Genomic DNA, 15,987 nt, shown 5'->3' with positions numbered 1-15,987 from the left:
AACGTATTTCTCAACATGAAAATGCTACTCATACGGAAGTTACACAAATGGTGTCAGAGATGTCACAGGAGGTGTAACCTGCTACACCATAACACCAGCCCCAGGCACATCTCTTTTGAATTAGACTTTAGATTACATTTTGTATAGTCATGGTTAAGTATTTCAGCACCCCCAGAAACAAATTTAACTGTGGAAAATATTGATAGATGGCTAACTGTTCATCCTGCCTACTCTTGTATGAGAGCTGAGGGAATAGGAAAGCATCACCCACCATCTCATCAACTAGTAGTGGCTTACTCAAAGTACTGTGTGCATGGTCCCCAGACCTCATTTTGACCTAAAAAAGCCATCAATTAAAACATCTGGGGCCGGCTCCGTGGTTCACTTGGTTACTCCTCCACCTGCAGCATCGGCATCCCATATAGGCACTGGGTTCTAGTCCTGGTTGTTCCTCTTTCAGTCTAGCTCTCTGCTGTGGCCTGGGAGGGCAGTGGAGGATGGCTCAGGTGCTTGGGCCCCTGCACCCACATGGGAGACCAGGAACAAGCACCTGGCTCTGGACTGGCGCAGTGCCGGCCGTAGCAGCCATTTGGGGAGTGAATCAATGGAAGGAAGACCTTTCTGTCTCTCTCACTGTCTATAACTCTACCTTTCAAAATAAAATTAAAACACACACACACACACACACACACACACACACACAGAAACATCTCCAGGGACAAAGAATGAAGAAGTAACCGCGTCATGTCCAATATCTGTCTCTTCCTGTTCTGGCCTCTACACCAAATGTGAGACAGCATCGAGAAGAAGGTGCCTCTGTAGCACAACACTGTCGATCACAACACATTCCTTCTCAAAATTCTTCTGTTTTGACACAAATGACAGCATCTCATCTAGCTTTCCTTCTTGTCTCCATCCATTCTATGGCAGCACCCCTATCTCTGCATATTCCTTAAATAATAATGCTTCTCAAATTTCTACCCTAAGACAGATGTACAAATTCTGCTCTCCAGCCTATTTAAACTTTTCAATACAGTTGCATATTTTCTCAGTTCATATTTTTGCCATTTGGTGGGAGGAGATAAGTGAACACAGAGAAAAGGAGAAGATGGAACAGATTCAATATGCAAGCAAAATTGTTAGAGGCACAAGTCCAGTGATACACTACTTACTGCCAAAGCCAGTTGGTTTGTTTTGTGCAAAGGCATTGTTTTGGGATGAGAAAAGACTGGTCCCTGTGCTTGCAGTTCCAAACAAGCTATTTGACGTTCCTGTTGATGTACCAAACCCAAAGCCGGTGCTTGTGGAGGTAGCTGGCTGGCTAAATGAATTGGTACCAAATAATCCTCCTGGGGAAGAAATGGATGGTGAAAATTAAATTGACAAGTTATAGCCACTAAGTGAAGTTCTATCCCAGCAATATTGCAAATAATGCCCCTACCTGGTTTGGTCTGTGAGTTTCCAAATAGGCCTCCAGTATTGTTGCTAGAACCAAATGCAGATGTTCCAAATGCTCCTCCACTAGTAGTACCAAAGCCAGTATCTGCAAGAAAAAAAAAATCCAAAGTAAATCAGAATTTAGAATAAAATCTGATCAGGTTACTGAATAAAAAATGGCTTTATCATTTCTTAATATTCTGCATTTGAATTAAGACCACTAATCTAACTCTAAAAATTCCCCTCCCCTCCAAAAAAATGAAATAAAACAAGGACCTAGACAAAAAGTTCTTAAAGAGGTCAGGAGACACTTGAAACATTTCCTCCATTATTATTTTTTTAAAACTTTTATTCCATTATTATTTTTATTATGTATGATAGAGGTCTGGTAGGTTTTGCTTTATAAAAAAATCTTCATCAGTTAGAAAGTTTCTGAAATTCACATTATTCTCTCACATGTTTCCCTCTCCCCAAAAAAGAGGAGGATAAAAACAAGCATGGGAAATTCCTAATTGCTATAGCTGGGAGATAAAATTTTTAGCAAAAAGTTTACAAGTGAGTAACAGCTGTGACCGGCAGCTACTGTCCTGTATAATACTGAGTGGGAGAGGAGATGGACCTGAGGGATGACGGAGAATAAAGACTTTGTTATTTTAATGCTTCTCTTTCTCAATGTCACATCTTTTTCACACAAATCTCAGTGCAGTTATTTAGTAACTGCACTGTAGATTTCAACATCGAAACTTATTTTTTGATCTAAAAATTACTAAAAAATTTTAACTTTCAGCTAAAAGAATCAAACAACACAAATATTTTAAGGATCTTCTCTATGGCTTATCAGAAAGTCATGAAAACTCAGAGCTAATTTATATTTTGTTATAAAGTTTCAACAACATCTTATCCTTTTCATTTTTTCAAAGAAACTTTTGTTATACAAAGTATAAATAAAATTCCTATCTAAAGCTATCAGAGTGGATTTGTTCTTAATAGAACAGGTTAATTAAGATGCTTTTCCCTTTTGTTATTTTTTAAAACTTACTTTGCCCAAATGTTGAAGTTGTGCCAAATCCACCTGTGCCACCCCCAAAGGGTGTTCCAAATGATTTATTAAACATCTTCAAAATGAGTCTTCACTTCAGGATGCTGGAAAGGAAAAAAATCATTCTTTCTAAAGACACATACTACAATGGAATTTTCAGAAAATCTATCATTCTATAAACTTCAACCTACTCAAACAATATGACATACTATCATTAAACAGCCTAAAACTCTGTATGATAAAATAAATCTTACTAAACATTCTTTAATCTACATTGCTCCTAAGCCGAACAGTACCATAATGTAAGCTTAAAAACTCTGAATCTTGGGGCTGGCACTGTGGCATAGAGGATAAAGCCACCTGCAGTGCCGGCATCCCATACGGGTGCCGGTTCAAAACCCGGCTGCTCTACTTCTGATCCAGCTCTCTGCTTTGGCATGAGAAAGCATTAGAATATGGCCCAAGTCCTTGGGCCCCTGCATCCATGTGGGAAACCCAGAAGAAGCTCCTGGCTCCTGGCTTTGGATTGGCGCAACTCCGGCTGTTGAGGTCAATTGGGGAGTGAATCAGTGGATGAAGACCTCTCTCTCTACCTCTCCTTCTCTCTCTGTGTAACTCTTTCAAATAAATTAAATAATCTTAAAAAAAAAAAAAAAAACCTGAATCTCAGTAACAATCATCTATGTCAAACACTGTTTTCTGACCTTTTGTTTTAAATCCAAGCCTCCTTTAAATAAACAACACAAGTCTTCTAGGCTAGATTTTGATATGACCACCTAGAAGGCTTTACAATGTAGCCATCAAAAGTCACAATCCTATCTGCTATCCAATCACCTGCAAAACTAAAATTTTTCTCAGGCTGTTTTCCACAGTTTGTATTATAAAAAGATTTTGCTCCTAATTTTTGTGCTATAAAATATAGTTAAGTGTTTTTCAAATTACGCATGATCTTCCTCCCGTCTCTAAATCCTAGAGATTCCTGTGCCCTGTCATTCTCTTTGAGACTATTCACAAGGCTGGTGTTGTGGTGTCACAGGAAAAGCTGCTGCCTAAAGTGCCAGAATCTTATCTCATTACTGAAAAATAAATGATGAGAGCCCAATGTTGTGGCAGGTAAAGCCTCTGTTCATGTCCTAGCTCCTCCATTTCTGATCTAGCTCTCTACTACTGGCTCAGAAAAAGTGTCAGAGGATAGCCCAAGTATTCTGGCTTCTGGGCTAACCATGTGGGAGATCTTGATGAAACTCCTGGCTCCGGGCCTTGGCCTGGCTCAGCCCTGGCTGTTGCGGTCATCTAGGGAGTCAACTGGCAGGTGGAAGAGCAATCTCTGTCTCTTCTCTAACTCTTGCAAATTATTAAATAAATCTAAAAGAAAAAAAAAGATCACTACATGAAGTGTAGCCTCTAGTTTTAAGGACATGCCTTAAACTAGAGCCTTTTCAAAATACAAACATCTACATCCCAACTCTAGACATTTTATTTCAGTGTTTGCAGAATGAGAAGTCTGGCAGGACAGGGGAGAGGGGCGTTTATATTTTGAAAAGCTTGCCAGTTAATTCTTTTTTCTTTTTTCCCTAAAGATTTTATTTATTTACTTCAGAGGTAGAGTTACAGAGACGGAGACACAGAGAGAAAGATCTTCTATATGCTGGTTAACTCCCTAGATGGCTGCAATGGCTGGAGCTGAGCTGATCTGAAGCCAGGAGCCAAGAACTACTTCTAGGTCCCCCATGTGGGTACAGAGGCCCAAGCACCTGAGCCATCTTTCACTGTTGCTTTCCCAGGCCATTAAGCAGAGAGCTGGATCAGAAGAGGAGCAGCTGGGACATAAACCAGTGCCCATATAGGATGGTGGTACCACAAGCAGAGGCTTAGCCTACTACGCCACAGCACTGGCCTCTGCCAGTTAATTCTAATGAGGCCTTCTAGAACTATGGTTTTAAGAAGTTTCGTTTAAATCGAAGGAGTTAGTTAATTCCTGGATACTGGGATAAAGAACTAAGTGATTTTTTTTCTAGGAAATTTTAGGGGCAAGAATGTCAGTTTTTAAAAAGCATCACAGATTAAGAGATAGCCTCGGGGCCAGCGCCATGACTCACTTGGTTAATCCTCTGCCTGCAGCGCCGGCATCCCATATGGGTGCCGGTTCTAGTCCTGGCTGCTCCTCTTCCAGTCCAGCTCTCTGCTGTGGCCCGGGAAGTCAGTGGAGGATGGCCCAAGTGCTTGGAGTCTTGCACCCGCACAGGAGACCAGGAGGAAGCACCTGGCTCCTGGCTTCAGATCGGCACAGTTCCAGCTGTAGCGGCCATTTGGGGGGTGAACCAACGGAAGGAAGACCTTTCTCTCTGTTTCTCTCTCACTGTCTATAACTCTACCTATCAAATAAATAAATAAAAAAAAGAGAGAGACAGCCTCATCTTTTTCAATGTTGCATAAAATGTCAAGTGTTGTGACACCTGGAAGTGCTGATAGGATACTAGAATACTGTAGGGAACATTTCAACATATTTTATATACATATTATTCTTTTTAAGGTTTTATTTATTTATTTCAGAGGTAGAGTTAAAGAGAGAGCAAGAGACAGAGAAAGGTCTTCCATATGCTGGTTCATTCCCCAAATGGCTGCAACAGCAGGAGCTGAGCCAATACATAGCCAGGAGCTTCTTCTGGGTCTTCCACGTGGGTGCAGGAGCCCAAGCACTTGGGACATCTTCTACTGCTTTCTCCAAGCTGTAAGCAGATTGCTAGATCAGAAGAGCAGCAGCAGGGACACGAACTGGAGCTTCTTCCATGCCTTCCTAGGCCGTAAGCACAGAGCTGGATAGGAAGAAGAGCAGCCCTGACACAAACTAGTGCCCAAATGGGACGCAGGCACCACAGGCAGAGGCTCAGTCTATTATGCCACAGCGCTGGCCCCATTAAAAGCTTCTTAATCATCTCTAGGAATAGCAATCTGTTTATGAACATCTGACATTTTCTGTACAGCAGACAGGTCAGAATTCAAAGGCTGCGTTAAGTGGCAGAGTTTGGTACAACAGTTAAGATGATGCTTGGGATGCCTGCACCCCTTACAAGTGTTTTGAGTTCAAGTCCCAGCTCTATTTCTGATTTCAGTTTCCTGCTAATGTGCTCCCTGGGAGGCAGCAGGTGACGGTGAGTACTTGGGTCCCTGCCACGCATGTAGGAGACCCACACTGAGTTCTAGCCTCCTGACTTTCGCTGGCCCAGTCCTGGCTGCTGTGAGCATCTGACTAATGATTCAGTGAAAAGAGCTCTTTGCCTCTCTTTCTTTCTTCATTTCACAAAAATGAAAATAAATTTCAAAAAATAAAAGATTTAACTGAAAGCTGAGTAATTTTTTTTTCTGTGAAACTCATCTTTATATAAAACCTTTAGTGTTAATTTGGGTTTCAGCAGCACTAAATTCTACAGGCAGTAGGCTCCAAAGCTCCTATCAATCAATTTTTTTTTTTTTTTTTTTTTGACAGGCAGAGTGGACAGTGAGAGAGAGAGACAGAGAGAAAGGTCTTCCTTTGCCGTTGGTTCACCCTCCAATGGCCGCCGCGGCCAGCGCACCGCGCTGATCCGATGGCAGCAGCCAGGAGCCAGGTGCTTTTCCTGGTCTCCCATGGGGTGCAGGGCCCAAGCACCTGGGCCATCCTCCACTACACTCCCTGGCCACAGCAGAGAGCTGGCCTGGAAGAGGGGCAACCGGGACAGAATCCGGTGCCCCAACCGGGACTAGAACCCGGTGTGCCGGCGCCGCTAGGCGGAGGATTAGCCTAGTGAGCCGCGGCGCTGGCCTGACAATCAAATTTTGACTTTCAGTAATCATATCCTACACAGAAATCTAGCATTATACACATATATCACAAGGTGATTTTAAGTGGTAATAAATATCCTGGCAAACATCTCACCATTACAAACAATTTTACGTATGCTCTCAACAAACATTAAAAGGTTATTATCATACATTACCACTTGTATTTTACAGATGACAAAAAAGAAGCAAGTAAGTATTTAGCAAGTTTTCCAAGGTCAAAGTGGTAAGTGATAAAGTCCCAGTTTAACTAACTTACCTTCTAACTTCCCATGGAAACCCTCAATCCTAGAAAGATAATAAGAACACGCATAGTAACAAGAACAAGGGATAATACAGAGAGCAAATCCAACTCAGTTTGAAGAAAAAAGCTGCTCACTCAAACTCAGCCTATGGTCTTATTTCTGGCAAGGATGAGTTTGGCTTAGTGTCATCTATCATTTTGGGTTAACTTTTCTTTGATTCAATGAAAATGCTCCCTGTCTCTAATCTTGCCTTTGCCAAACCTCCGCTTAATTCATTCTTCAAAACCTAACTCAAATTTCTGTTATTTCTTCTATAAGCCATCTAACTATCTCTGGCAATCAGTCATTCCTCTGAATTTCCATAGCACATTTTAATTTCTTTGTACTTATCTTGACCCTCACTCTCTATACTAGACTGAGTCAAACGATAATTACATAGATCGTCCTTAAGACTGAGGCTCAGGGCTGACGCTGTGGCATAGCAGATAAAGCCACTGCCTGCAGTGTCGGCATCCCATGAGTGCCAGGGTTCAAATCCTGGCTACTCCACTTCCAATTTAGCTCTCTGCTACAGCCTAGGAAAGCAGAAGATGTCCCAAATTCTTTGGCTCCTGTACCTGCGTGGGAGATCCAGAAGCTCCTGGCTTTTGATCAGCCCAGTTCAGGCCGTTGAGGCCATCTGGGGCGTGAATCAGCAGATGGAAGACCTCTCTCTCTCTCTCTGCCTCTGCATAACTCTGCCTTTCAAATAAATAAATAACTCTTAAAAGGGGGGGGGGGGGGCTGGCACTGTCAGCTAACAGGTGAAGCCGCCGCCTGCAGTGCCAGCATCTCATGTGGGTGCCAGTTTGATAGCTGGCTGCTCAACTTCTGATCCAGCTCTCTGCCAAAGTCTGGAAAGCACTAAGAAGATGGCCCAAGTTTTGGGCCTCTGCACCCATGTGGGAGACCCGGAAGAAGCTCCTGGCTTTGGCCTGGCCCAACCCCAGCTGTTGCAGCCATTTGGGAAGTGAACCAGATCTCTCTGTCTCTGTCTCTCTGTCTCTCAGTGTCTCTCTCTCTCTGTCTCTCCTTCTCTCTCTGTAACCGTGACTTTCAAGTAAAATAAATAAATCTTTAAAACAAAACAAAATAAAAAAGACTAGGGCTGTTATATGCTGTTATACCAGCTGCTGAAAAATGCTACCAGAGGACAGACCCTCTGTTGCCAGTCCTCTTTAGAACTGCCTCAACTAACAAGGTTAGGCTACACCTCCTTCCTAGGATAGTCCAAATTCCTAGACAAAGGTCAGACTTCTTTGACCCAATTCAGGATAACTCTAAAGAGCCAATTTCTTTTTTTTATATAGTTTTTTGTTGTTGTTTTGTTTTTAGGTTTTTTTGTTTTGTTTTGTTTTTTGTACAGGCAGAGTTAGATAGTGAGAGAGAGAGACAAAGAGAAAGGTCTTCCTTCTGTTGGTTCACACCCTAAATGGCCGCTATGGCTGGCGCGCTGTGCCAATCCGAAGCCCAGAGCCAGGTGCTTCCTCCTGGTCTCCCATGCGGGTACAGGGCCCAAGCACTTGGGCCATCCTCCACTGCCTTCCTGGGCCACAGCAGAGAGCTGGACTGGAAGAGGAGCAACGGGGACAGAATCTGGCGCCCCAACCAGGACTAGAACCCAGGGTACTGGCGCTGCAGGCAGAGGATTAGCCAAGTGAGCCATGGCACCGGCTAAAGAGCTAATTTCAACCTCATAATCTCCATGGGATTGGCTAACACCTTCATTAAGACAACATCACTTGGGGCCAGCGCTGTGGTGTAGCAGGTAAAGCTGCCACCTGCAGCGCCAGCATCCCATATGAGCACCGGTTCAAGTCCCGGGTGCTCTACTTCTGATCCAGCTCTCTGTTATGGCCTGGGAAAGCAATAGAAGACTGCCCAAGTCCTTGGGCCACCGCACCTACATGGGAAGAAGCTCCTGGCTCTGGATAGGGGCAGCTCCAGCAAATGCAGCCATCTGGGGAGTCAATCAGCGGATGGAAGACTCTCTCTCTCTCTCTCTCACACTCTGCCTCTCTGTAATTCTGCCTTTCAAATAAATAAATAAATCTTAAAAAAAAAAAAAAAAAGACAACATTACAACTCAGTTTCTCCCTCAGCTCATTCCTGCTTCCCTCCCTACTTTCCCACTGCTGGAAATCCCAAGTGCCTAATAAAATGTATACAGTGCTATCTTTAGTCTGCTTCCCAAGGAATTCAACCTCTAAACTTCCTAAACCTTCCCCCCTCACCTCATATATAACGAATGTATCCAGGATTGGAGAACATCATTTGTTTACTATCCCAGAATGGATGTACTCACTTTCTAAATTTATGACAATCACCACTAAGATTTTTTTTTCTTTTTCTTTTTTTATTTATTTGAGAGGTAGAGTTACAGACCGTGAGAGGGAGAGACAGAGAGAAAGGTCTTCCTTCCATTAGTTCACCCCAGAAATGGCCGCCATGGCCGGGGCTGCGCCAATCTGAAGCCGGGAGCCAGGCGCTTCCTCCTGGTCTCCCATGCTGGTGCAGGGGCCCAAGCACTTGGGCCACCCTCCACTGACCTCCTGGGCCACAACAAAGAGCTGGACTGGAAGAGGGGCAACCCGGACTAGAACCCAGTGCCCATATGGGATGCCAGCGCTGCAGGCAGAAGATTAACCAAGTGAGCCATGGCGCTGGCCCCAAGATGTTTTCTCTAAATATAGAATAATTAAATTACGTTAGAAATAAGTTCTAATTTAGAAATGAAATGTTAGATTAATTCTCAGGACAGTGCTGTGGCGCAGCAGGTTAAGCAACTGCCTGTAGTAGCAGCATCCATATGGGTGCTGGTTCAAGTCCTGGCTGATCCACGTCCAATCCAGCTCCCTGCTAATGCACCTAGGAAAGCAGGAGAAGATGGCCCAAGTCCTTTGGCCCCTGTACCCACATGGGAGACCCGAAAGAAGCTCCTGGCTCCTGGCTTCAGCCTGGCCCAGCCCTGACTGCCATGACTATTTGGGAAGTGAACCACTGGATAGAAGATCTCTCTCACTGTCTCTCCTCTCTCTCTCTGTTACCCTGCCTTTCAAATAAATAAATAAATCTTTAAAAAAGTTCTCACAACAAAAGGAAACTGTACGATTCCTGGTAGAATTTATCATCTTATTGAGTGTTGTAAAATCCATTTAAAAAACAAACAAAAGGGCCCGGTGCCGTGGCTCACTTGGTTAATCCTTTGCCTGTGGCGCCGGCATCCCATATGGGCACCGGGTTCTAGTCCCGGTTGCTCTTCTTCCAGTCCAGCTCTCTGCTGTGGCCCAGGGGGGCAATGGAGGATGGCCCAAGTGCTTGGGTCCTGTACCCGAATGGGAGACCAGGAGGAAGCACCTGGCTCCTGGCTTTGGATTGGCGCAGCGACGGCCACAGCGGCAATTTGGGGGGTGAGCCAATGGAAGGAAGACCTCTCTCTCTCTCTCTCTCACTGTCTGTAACTCTACCTGTCAAATAAATAAATAATCTTTTAAAAAAATGCAACCCTAGATATTAAAATGTGTGGAACACCTAAACCTACAAAAGAAGCAGGCATTGTGCCACAGCATGTAAAGCCACTGCTTGGAATGCCTGCATCCTGTATCAGAGTACCAGTGAATCATGGATGCTGCTCCACTTCTGCTCCAGCTTCCTGCTAATGCTTCTGTGGTCGAAGTATTTCCTGTGTGGCAGACCCAGATGGAGTTCCTAGCTCCTAGCTTCAGCGTGGCCCAGCCCTAACTGTTGCAGCTATTTTGATAGTAACCAATGGACAGAGATCTTGCTCAGTCTCTCCCTTTCTTTGATTTGCTCTGCCTTCTAAATAAAGCTGTTCAAGCTTAAAGACATATTAAACATTCAAGTCTTTAGCTTTTTAAATATATTAGCCAAGCCTAAACTTGAAAATCTAAAAGAAGTAATATAAGATAGTATTTGATTGAGTTCTTCCCATGTACCACTTTAAATGCTTTTTATTTTTATTTTTTTATTTTTTTTTTATTTTTTAACAGGCAGAGTGGACAGTGAGAGAGACAGAGAGAAAGGTCTTCCTTTGCCGTTGGTTCACCCTCCAATGGCCGACGCGGCTGGCGCGCTGCGGCCAGCGCACCACGCTGATCCGATGGCAGGAGCCGGGTACTTCTCCTGGTCTCTCATGGGGTGTAGGGCCCAAGTACTTGGGCCATCCTCCACTGCACTCCCTGGCCACAGCAGAGAGCTGGCCTGGAAGAGGGGCAACCGGGACAGAATCCGGCGCCCCGACCGGGACTAGAACCCGGTATGCTGGCGCCGCAAGGCGGAGGATTAGCCTAGTGAGCCGCGGTGCCGGCCGCACTTTAAATGCTTTTTAATCAGTTATATCATTTAAACGTCCCAAGGATCCAATGAGGTAGGTATTTTTATCCGTATTTTATGAATGGTGAAACTGAGGCACAAGTAGTAACTTGTCTAGGACACAAAGCTATTAGACTCCAGAAGCCATGTTTCTAGAGTCTAGATACCCAGAGATATAGATAGAACACTGCCAACTAAAGGAAAATGACTTTGCTGCATTCACTATAAAAGGGGAGCTACAAAACCAAAATTCATCAGTACTGATCCAGCAAACATGCCAATTCTAGTCACCAGAAGTATCTCTTTTATGGAGTAAGGACAATTTATAATGCATTCCCATGGCCTAGAACAACTTTCTTACAAAGTTAACCTTTATTCTTTTTTTCTTTATGGACAGACTTATACTCATTGCATTGGGGGGAGGGGGTGTTTGATATAAGATACACTTAGAAAGAAGAAATAACAATAGTGCTATATAGAAAGACTTTTAATTTTACCCTTAATTTCACTCTACCCTGTATGCTCAGCTTTCTAATAACTCAGATCCTCAGCCTCAAGGAAGTAGCAGCCTTAATGGTACACATTATACCTGGGGAGGGGTGGTGCTAGTGTGGTGCAGCAGGGTAAGCCGCTGCCTGAGACGCCAGATCCCAGATCAGAGCACTGGTTCAAGTTACAGCTGCTCCACTTCCAATCCAGTTCCTGGCTATTGTGCCTGGGAGAGCAATAGAGATCTAAATGGAGTTCCTGTCTCCTGGATTCGGCCTGGACCAGCCCCAATCATCATGACCATTTAAGGATTTGAACCAACAAATTGATGATCTCTTTTTCTTTCTCTCTGCCTCTGTCACTGTGCCTTTCAAATTAAAAAAAAAAAAAAAAGATAATAATACATATCAGTAGTCAATGGACAGCAATATATTCCACTAGTGTCTCAAATAAAGTCAATAAATTGATGTCCTGGTTTATATAACTACCTTTCCTGAGCTCTGTGAACTCCAGATACAATGACAAAATTTAGTTTTCTACCTAGAAAAGTAGTGGACAAGAAACATAAAACCCGGGGCTGGCGTTGTGTAGCAAGTAAAACCACTGTTTGCAGTGCCAGCATCCCATATGGGCGCTGGCTGCTCCACTTCCTATCCAGCTCCCTGCCAATAATCCTGGGAAAGCAGCAGAGGATGGTCCAAGTCCTTGGGCCCCTGCACCACGTTAGAGACCAGAAAAAAGCTCCTGGATCCTCGCTTCCAATTGGCCTAGCTCCTGCCATTGCAGCCATTTGGGGAGTGAACCAGCAGATGGAAGATCTCTCTGTACTCTGCCTTTCAAATAATTAAATAAATCTTAAAAAAAAAAAAAAAAAAAAAAAAAAGAAACATAAAAACTGGGGCCAGGGCTGTGGCATAGTGGGTAAAGCTGCCACCTATGACACTGGCATCCTATATGGGCGCCAGTTCAAGACCCGGCTGCTCCCCTTCTGATCCAGCTTCCTCTTAATACACCTGGGAAAGCAGAAGAATATGGCCCAAGTGCTTGAACCCCTTCACCTATGTGGGAGATCTGGAGGAAGCTCCTGATTCCTGGCTTTGGATTGGCTCAGCTCTGGCTGCTGCAGCCACTTGGGGAGTGACCAGCAGATGTAAGATCTCTTTCTCTAACTTTGCCCTTCAAGTAACTAAATAAATCTTAAAAACAAACACTCTCTTTTCTCTCCCTCGTTCTCTCAATCTCTTTCTTTCTCTTTTTCTCTCTGTCTCTTGATCTCTCTCTTACACACTCATTCTCCCTCTTTTCTTCTTCGCATCTTCCCTCTGGTCTGTTGGGTTCCCCCAATAAACCCTTTCCCTTAAAACAAACAAAAACCATAATTACCAAGAAACTTGAAGTTCAGTATCAATGACAAAGCAAATTTCCTAAGGCATTTTCAGCTTGCTGCTTTCTAACTCCAGGAAGTACACAAATGGGAAGCATTTTTTCCTTTCCAACTTCACTGAGTTCCTTTGTGTCAGTCAGCAAAGGGCAAAAATAGTAAATATTTGTTAGATGAATGGACTAATATAGTACTTTCCACTTTATAAAGCACTTTTTCATACATTCATCTAATCTTCATGAAGTACCAGGAAAGGCAAGGATTATCATCCACAGTTAATGGAAAAATGACTGTCAATTTTTGCTGAGAATGAAGTCAGAAGGGATCAGAAAAGAGGGCTGGGTAGAATTCTCAGAGATCACCTTGGTGTCAATCAACTAATACTACACCTCAGCAAAACTATCCTATTACCCTACTATTCTGACTTATGGTATCCAGCCTACAATGGATAATTAAGCTATTCCCTTGGTTATAGCATTCATTCCTCTCTCAAAAAATAATGTCCCATTTCCTTTCTAAAAATTGTTGCTCAGGTGTCACTTGCTTCACCAAATTGTCCCGGATTAGATCTTTCACACTCTTACAGTATAAAAACCTTTCCCTTCCACCCCCTTCCAACCGAGTTACATAAACTAGTATCTCCCAGCTGTTTTTAGTTATGCAATCTATTTGTTGTTACACCTGCCCTTTGAGTATGGGAACCATTTGCTGCTCTGGTAAAAAGCATCTTGATTTTGGAGTGTAAATTAATTTTAAATAATCTCATCTTTAATACAGCTCATTCCTCATAGTATTAAGCAGCATTTTTTTTATCCCTTTAACATAACACTCATAATTTTACAGTGAAGAGTACATTAGATCTGAGAAAATCTGTCTTTATCTGCCACTGTCTTTACAACTCTCTGTAAATTAAAACTTAATTCAAGACAAAAAGTTTAAAAAAAGAAAACCTCTGCCACTTGTTACTGCTTAATTGTATTAAGTCATAATATTCAGTCTGTGAGAGCTCAATTTCTAGAGCTAACCAACAGCATTTATACAGACTACAGCAAAGACTACTGGAGAAGAAAGCTACTGGAACTAAAGCGCCTCAAAAGCAGGTTTTTTGTTTAGTTTTTCAACAGATATCTTACAGTATATTTTTAATTAGCAAGGTCAAATAATTTTCCCTTGCTGTATAGGATGATCAATGCCTAGCCACACCTCCATACACAATGACTATTTTATTTCCCATTATGTAAGTGTCATCCACTAACAACTTTGAACCATAAAGTACCACTGCAAACAAAACCAAATCCCTGTCCCCACACACACACACACACACACAATAGGAAGGTACCTTAAAAGCTTTGTGGAAAATGGAATTAAAAAGTTGCTTATTTTGAAACAAAAAATTTTGATTCATGCATTTTTTCATAATACACATTTTCCACAAAACTTTTGAAGACTCCTCATACACTTAAGGCATTTTGATAATTCATTCTCTTCCTCTCCCATCTCAAATCTCTACTCCTATAATGAATTACCTTTTTCTTCGTTTAAATATTTATTTATTTGAAAGGCCAAACTAGAGAGAGAGAAAGAGAGAGACAGACAGACAGACAGAGACAGGTAGAGATCTTCTATCTGGAGCCACTCTAAACATGGCCATAAAGGCCAAGACTGGGCCAGGCTGAAGTCAGTATTTAAGAATTCCGTGGAGGGCAGCGCTGTAGCACAGCGGGTTAACTCCCTGGCCTGAAGCACCGGCATCCCTTATGGGCACCAGTTCGAGACCTAGCTGCTCCACTTCCACCTGGGAAAGCAGTAGAAGATGGCCCAAGTCCTTGGGCCGCTGCACCCGAATGGGAGACCCGGAAGAAGCTCCTGGCTCCTGGCTTTGGATAGACAGCTTTGCGGCTAATTGGGGAGTGAACCATCAGATAGAAGGCTCGCTCGCTCGCTCTCTCTCTCTCTCTCTGCTAACTCTGACTTTCAAATAAATAAACAAATCTTAAAAAAAAAAAAAAAATTCCACTGGGTCTCCCAGATGCTGCTAGGAACACAAGTACTTGGGCCATCTCCACTGCTTTCGCTGGATTGAAGTAGAGCAGCTAGGACTCGAAATGGTGACCATATGGGATGCTGGCATTGCACACACCAGCTTAACCCATTGCACCACCGTGTCAATTCCAATCAATTCAGACTGGCCCAGCCCTGACTGGAATGACCATTTGGGGATTGAACCAGTGGATCAAAGATCTCTCTGTCTGTCTGTCTGTCTCTCTAATTCTGCCTTTCAAATAAATAAATCTTTGTTTTGTTTTTTTTTTTTTTTTAAGATTTATTTAGTTTAAGATTTATTTAGAAAGGCAGAGGTAGACAGAGGCAGAGGGAGACATCTTCCAAATGCTGATTCACTCCCCAAATGGCCACAATGATAGGAGCTGAGACAATCCAAAGCCAGGAGCCAGAAGCTTCTTCCAGGTCTCCCATGTGGGTGCAGGGGCGCAAGCACTTGGGCCATCTTCTGCTGCTTTCCCAAGCACATTAGCAAGGAGCTAGAAAAGAAGTGGAGCAGCTGAGACTCAAATTGGTGCCCATATAAGATGCTGGCAGCACCAGCTCCAAAATAATCTTAAGGAATTAAAAAAATGCTGGAGCCTTAACATGAAACAAAGCAATAGCCCCAAAGTGTACCATACTAACAACCAATGAATTCTTCATCCACTTGCCATCCACTTGTAGTACAAAATAATTCCACTTTCACTTAACAATGTTCTTGATGAAGAACTTATTAATTATATTAATTTTCAGTACACATCTTTAAAAAAAAACTTAGGGGTCTACACTGTGGTGTAGTAGGTTAAGCCTCTGCCTGCAGTGCCGGCATCCCACCCCATATGGGTGCTGGTTCAAGTCCCGGCTGCTTCACTTTTGATCCAAATCCCCGTTGGTGGCCTGGGAAACCAGTGGAAGATGGCCCAAGTGCTTGGGCCCCTGCACCCATGCAGGTGACCTGAAAAAGCTCCTGGCTCCTGGCTTTGGTTTGGCTGAGCTCAGCCACTGCAGTCATTTGGGGAATGAACCAACAAATAGAAGACCTCTGTCTCTGTCTCTCCATCTCTCTACCTGTAACTCTGCCTCTTAAATAAATAAATCTTTAAAAAAAAGTAATGAGTTTTGAGTATTTTTAAAGGATTTTATTTATTTGAAAGTCAGAGAGA

General features: G+C 43.1%; 1 protein-coding gene across 28 annotated transcripts in view; it reads right to left on the bottom strand.

The window, feature by feature from the left end:
• The window catches only part of NUP98 (nucleoporin 98 and 96 precursor), a 132,045-nt gene that overhangs the window by 110,363 nt on the left and 5,695 nt on the right, over positions 1-15,987 (bottom strand). For 18 of the 28 annotated variants that reach the window (XM_008264814.4, XM_008264831.4, XM_008264859.4 and 15 more), the window contains exons 2-4: positions 2,477-2,580; positions 1,442-1,543; positions 1,173-1,349 (exon numbers count right to left, since the gene is read on the bottom strand). In XM_008264814.4, the coding sequence (XP_008263036.1) occupies positions 1,173-1,349; positions 1,442-1,543; positions 2,477-2,552 (355 nt within the window). In that variant the 5' untranslated portion in view covers positions 2,553-2,580. Of the gene's footprint in view, positions 1-1,172; positions 1,350-1,441; positions 1,544-2,476; positions 2,581-6,554; positions 6,584-12,783; positions 12,910-15,987 lie in introns of all 28 variants that reach the window. The other 10 variants (XM_008264822.4, XM_070074498.1, XM_070074502.1 and 7 more) reach the window with 3 other exon arrangements.

The sequence above is a fragment of the Oryctolagus cuniculus genome, chromosome 1 (assembly GCF_964237555.1).
Source record: "Oryctolagus cuniculus chromosome 1, mOryCun1.1, whole genome shotgun sequence".
Taxonomy (NCBI): domain Eukaryota; kingdom Metazoa; phylum Chordata; class Mammalia; order Lagomorpha; family Leporidae; genus Oryctolagus; species Oryctolagus cuniculus.
Note: the sequence above shows the minus strand (reverse complement) of the source record. Positions and strands in the feature narration are given on the sequence as shown.